The 5732-nt window shown below is 48.2% G+C and overlaps 1 protein-coding gene across 1 annotated transcript; it reads right to left on the bottom strand.

Moving 5' to 3' along the window:
• Window positions 1-370: 370 nt before the first annotated feature.
• On the bottom strand, window positions 371-2522 carry LOC123053737 (amino acid permease 3). The gene is made up of 4 exons (XM_044477270.1): window positions 2008-2522; window positions 1687-1904; window positions 1414-1571; window positions 371-1278 (listed from the first exon to the last, which is right to left on the bottom strand). Exons 1-4 carry the CDS (start codon window positions 2451-2453, stop codon window positions 625-627), a joined length of 1476 nt encoding a protein of 491 aa, XP_044333205.1. The 5' UTR covers window positions 2454-2522; the 3' UTR covers window positions 371-624.
• Between the last annotated feature and the right edge of the window lie 3210 nt (window positions 2523-5732).

Below are 5732 nucleotides of genomic sequence, written 5' to 3'. Positions count from 1 at the left end.
ACATTCTCTGTGATTCCCCCAAAAAGGGACATCCTCTTGGTGCAGCCAAAATCCATCGGTCTCTCTCAACGGACAGCAGTCCTAGCGATGGCGTGACCGCCGGTGATGCGAGCGACGGCGCCACAGCCCGAAACACGCAGACAACAAACGAAACTCTAGAGGAGGCCCCACATGCACGCGCCGAGCACGCACCGGAACGACCGGGCCATGCTTTTCAATGGACTCGAGTGTGCTTTTTGACGAGAAAAGATTGCCCATGCATCTGGTTTTGGTGGGCCTTGTATAATTCGCCACTCCATTGACTTAACGTCCCGGTCTGTGGGAAAACACTCGCACGACAAACCCAGCACGTCTAGACACAAGGACACCGGAAAGAAAACACACGTTTACACATGCCAAGCGGAGCGGGTGTCACCCACAACCACAACCACTATGCCAGTAGGCTAGCCACACGACATTTCCACGGGCCGCCGGCCCCCGGTGCTACAGTCCGGTTCAGCACCTGACCACCGGACGTAACCTTCTGACCACACACAGTACACGATAATTAGTAGTTACATCGAAGCAGTAAAACGTTGCTCTCCAACTTGGTTGAGCGAACGGAGCATCGCCGGAGAGGCCTGGTCACCCCCGGCGGAACGGGTTGTGGGCCTTGAACTCGGCTGCGACGTCGGCGACGGAGCCGGCCGCTGCCACGACGGACACGAGGAGGCACACGGCGCTGAGCGCCTGGAGGAACATCCACCGCGTGCTGCCCCGCGGCACCCGGCGCTGCGCGATGTACATCGACACGGGGAAGTAGACGGTGAGCGGCCAGAAGGAGATGGCGCCGATGAGGCCCACCACGGACCCGAAGAAGGGCATCGCCATGGCCACGGCGGTCGTCACGCACACGTACGCCGTGCGCCAGGTCAGCCGGAGCGGGCACACGGACACGCGGACGGCCGTGGGCCACAGCCGGACCTCCCTCGTGCCCACGAACGCGCTGTCCGGCCAGGCCGCGGCGGCCCGCAGCTCGACGTAGGCGAAGATGGGCTGGGTGATGACCTGGTACGTGCCGACCAGGTGGACGGTGACCGCGGCGTTGGCCACGTCCAGCAGCCAGAAGGGCTCGTAGAAGCCGAAGCCCGTGAGGAGGTTGTCCGGCGCCCCGTCGCCGAACGCCGCGTACCCCACGCACCCGCACAGCAGGTAGATCACCGTCGTCACCGCCACGCTCACCGCCGTCGCCTTCTTCATCACCTTCGCCTCCGACGGCGCCGCCGCCTTCAGCGTGTCCTGCAACAACAATCAGCATCCAAGGAACAAATCAGCAAACACAACCCCACCCGGGTACGACAATCACCGAATTAACAAAGACAGGACAGGTCATTAATTAAGGAAAATCGAGATAGTATCTGGACAGCGACTTGCTTGGATCTCGAGCAGGACGATGGAGAAGCCGTAGGCGAAAGCCATGTTCCCAAACGCCTGAAGACTACGCCAGACTTTCTCCATCACGGTGATACTCTTGCCGGCGGCGTTGATGCCGACGGCCACGCCGGTGAGGCCGCCCTGGATTCCCCCGTTGGCTGAAATTTTGTAGCAATGTCGTCGTCAATAGATTAGATTCCCATGATTCAACATGTCGACGACGCGTCTAATTTAGACTTGGTATATACGCGACACCGACCAGAGACCACGTACCTACAATCTGCGCGACGCCGAGGGAGATGCCGATGGTGGAGTAGGTGAAGGACATGACGGTGGCGAGGATGGACAGCCACCACATACTGTCCAAGCCCGGGATCTGCGAGAAGAAGATCTCCATGATGCCGTAGATGGCAATGTACGGGCTCATGGAATAACTGTTGCAGTCGCCCTTGTGGCCTTCCTTGTGGAAGCATCCCGCCTTCTTGATCGCCCTGTTCGTCATACCAAATCCAGCAAAAAGGGAATGAAGATTGATTGACAAGATGAAAAATGGTAGGAAGTTGTGGTGGAGTGCGATTTAGTCTAGTTCCGTACAGCATGCTGACGGACGCGGCGATGGTGATGCCGATGCCGATGCCGAAGAGGTTGACGAACTGGATGGCGCCGCAGAGTTTCACCTTGGACTCGTCCAGAGTGGCGCGGACGGCGGCCATGTAGGTGCGGTTGCGCGGGCCGGACACGGGGTCGCCGGTGCGGTAGCAGTCGGCCAGGAGCGCCGAGGTGTAGTAGATGACGGCGGCGAACAGCGTCATCACGCCGGGGCCGGCCACCCAGCCGAGCTGCGCCACCCCCCACGCCAGGGACAGCACGCCGGACCCCAGCACCGTGGTGATGATGTGCGCGCTGGCCGTCCACGCCGTGCCCGTGCGCCGCGGCCGGCCGTCGTCGTCGAGGTCGTCGTCCACCCGCTTGGACAACCCCATGGCGTCGTAACCGCCGCCCGCGCCTGTCTCCAACCGCCGCATGTCCACGGTTGCCATGGCGTGGGACGGGGCGAGATGTTGCAGACTTTGTGAGAGAGGGGATGAGAGATTGGAAAGTGGAGGAGGATCGCTACGGAACGAGGCGTATTTAAGCCGCGGGGTTCAGGATTTGTGTACAGATTTGGTGCTGGCAGTCTTCTTCTTTTTTTTCTTTGAGAGGAAAAAAAGTCTTCTTATTTTTTTTGGAAAAGTCTTTTGTTTTTGGAAAGACGCGGGTAGTGATTTATGAAGAATAAATGAACGAACCGCTGTCGCATAGAGAATCAATGCTATGGCAATAATTTACTGATAAGCACTCCTAGTTGTCAACACAATTCACAAGAATTGACAAGCATTAGAGTATGGATAATTATAGAACCACTAGTCGGCTCTGTCTCATTGACACATCATCTACGGTCAATGCAAGTAAGACAATCTCTTCACTAGAAAACATACACCGGGCCTCAAATTTTGGATTTCTTTGAGTTAGATTAAATTTTGGATTTATCCTGAAGAATACTGCTCCTTCCGATCAATAATAAGTGTCGCGGTTTTAAACTAAGGCACACTACGACACTTATTATTGATGGAAGGGCTACCTATGATCCAAAATGTAGATGTAAACCTCGAAATTTGTAATGAACTTGAATAATACTACCTCTAGTAGGTATTTTAAGAGTTGGGCACAAGTGACATTGTAGCTAATTTGTCGCTACAAAATTGGCATAGAATCAATCAACTGGGTGCTCATCTAACCAATATTCAGACGAAAATGACTATGGAACTTAAAATTTCACTACATGATGGCATGGAATCCACTATGAGCTCATTGAACCAATATTCAGTTAGTGGATGAAAATGACTATGGAACTTAAAATGCCACTACAAAATGGCATAGAATCAACGTTGTACTTGTCGAACCAATTTAGTTAGTGGACGGAAATGACTTGTTTAGGTGAAACTTACACCAGACCATCCATTTATTCGTCGAATCGATGTATGAGACGGTAATGCAGTTCGATGTACCAATCCAAAATGCAATTATGGAAACTGAAAATTCCTTTTTAAAGCGGGGATTTTCCTTTGTTATATGCATAGGTGTGTCATATGGATTGAGGGATACATCATCTGAAGAGCAAGGGATAATTCATTTCAAGATTTTGGTTGCGCAGACAAAAGTTTTGTTTTTGGTAACCGTGACGAAGAAAGAAAATTGTTTACATTATCATGGAAACAAAGCCATATGGCGCAAACTGATGGTCGTGTCTAACTTATACCCCCTCAATGTGTTACCCTCCCTACATGACAACATACCGTTCGTATTACATCATCTTGAGCGTTATATTTCTTTTGAGTTTTCACTTCCTCTTGCATAAACAAAACTTTGTGTTATTAAAAATTCGTGTGTTGTGTGCATTATTGGTTGTGTGCATTGAGGATGCAGAAGCAAGGGGCCTAAACTATTTGTGCTTGTATTAGCTTGATATGTTCAAAGAAACCAATGAGGACATCCATTTATCAAAACTTAAAATGTCACGGCTACCATTCATTAATTTCTACAATTTTGTATAGACACTAAAGTTATATTCCCAATTCTTGATGAATTAATGAGGAGCTAAATATTATTATTATCTCCTTTGTGTTTACTATGTCCATCTAAAAAATCTAAAGTTTCCTATTTTTAAGCCCCCTTGCTTTGAAAAATAGGCAAACATTTACTGCATTTGCATTGAATTATGTCCAGTTTGGTTCTCATTGTAAAAGTAACTATTGCATGAATGGGATATGCATTATGTATTAAGTAATGGTATAGGAACTAATTAGGTTCTCCTTGGTTATAAGCATTTTGAAGATGAGCCCAATAAACTAAAAACGAGGAAGCACAAACCACATGAGAAAAAAGGTGCACTAAATTTAGAACAGGCTAAATTTTGGATCAAATTTGAAAGTCTAAAAGGAGTTGCATTTTGGATTGATTTCCTAGGAACTTAGTATAGAAACTAGAAAAGAAGAAAATGTCATATATACCTTGTGTTTCACAATGTATGTCATGTCTTTTTACCTATGAGGGGAAAAGATTAGTAATGCTTGACAAAGTCATACAATCATTGGTTCTACATAGCCACTATTAATCTAGTCATTATAGCAAATGTAATGTGATTATATCAAATACTATTTAGATTTATGTCTCTGTGCATACGTGTGATCGGACATTGTGAAATTGAGAAGGAGGGATGCAAAAGTTTCTATTTGCAGGGAAGTATCTGTGTATACGTGTGAACTTACTATAGAAAATGTCATATATACCTTGTGTTTCGATGTTGCCAGCTTAGTTACAATACCATTGGAAATCTCCTTGTGTAAACTAGATAAAATAACTGTTCTATGGGGCGTGCTATGCGTCCGCCGACTGATATCTTTGAAAGATCAGCCGGCTCGAGCCGTCGGATTTGCCGCATCAAGCGAGCCGAGTGCGCCTCCAGAACTGCAACACATGTCTTGTTGTGGAATTATTTCTGTAACATAGGTGTTGTTGTAGAATTTGTTTCCAACGGTTGTTTTGTTACAAATAAAAAAAATTGCAACTAGGGTTTTGTTGCAACTTTTTCTGCAACCGAAGTCTCGTTGCGGAAAATTTCCGCAACAGAGGTTTTGTTGCAAAACTAGACCCGTCGTAGACCATTGCAACACCGCATTTGTTTCTGAAACATAGCCTCTGTTTCGAAAACGTGTTCGATAAAGGATGACATGCAAGCCTTCATTTGGACGCGTGTCATACAGCGGAGGTGGCAGACGCGGCCACTACGATCCGCCGGATGACGGTAAGCTTTTTCCTTGTTCTATTTGCAGGGAACATGGGTGTTCATTATTAGTTGGTTTTCATGGCTTGGTTTAACAAGGAAAGCATTTCTGATGAGTGTTAATTTGTAGCTAGTTTAGTTCTAATAGTTGGTTCAACAGTGTCATGTTCCTAACTTGGTTCACAAGGATGAGGGTGATTCAAGAGGGAACTGGGAACTTGGGAGGAGGATAGATACCTTGATTTAGTGGTTTTGGTTTCAAGTTCATGCATTGCAGCCATCGATACACTTCACATTCAGACATCACCCTAAATAGGAAGCGGAGTCACATGCCACGTGATGGGTTTGGCGACCCCCCCCCCCCCCACACACACACCAAAGCCCATACTAAGTCATAACCCAGGTCAACTCTACTTCAAGTGCCTTGCTCATCATGACATTCCCCTCCCATTCAAGATCGTATTATCCCTAAGGCTATGTTGTTGGGCCCTCATGG

The sequence above is a fragment of the Triticum aestivum genome, chromosome 2D, assembly GCF_018294505.1.
Source record: "Triticum aestivum cultivar Chinese Spring chromosome 2D, IWGSC CS RefSeq v2.1, whole genome shotgun sequence".
NCBI classification, from domain to species: Eukaryota; Viridiplantae; Streptophyta; class Magnoliopsida; order Poales; family Poaceae; genus Triticum; species Triticum aestivum.
The sequence above is the reverse complement of the archived record's forward strand: the minus strand, read 5'-3'. Positions and strand labels throughout refer to the sequence as shown.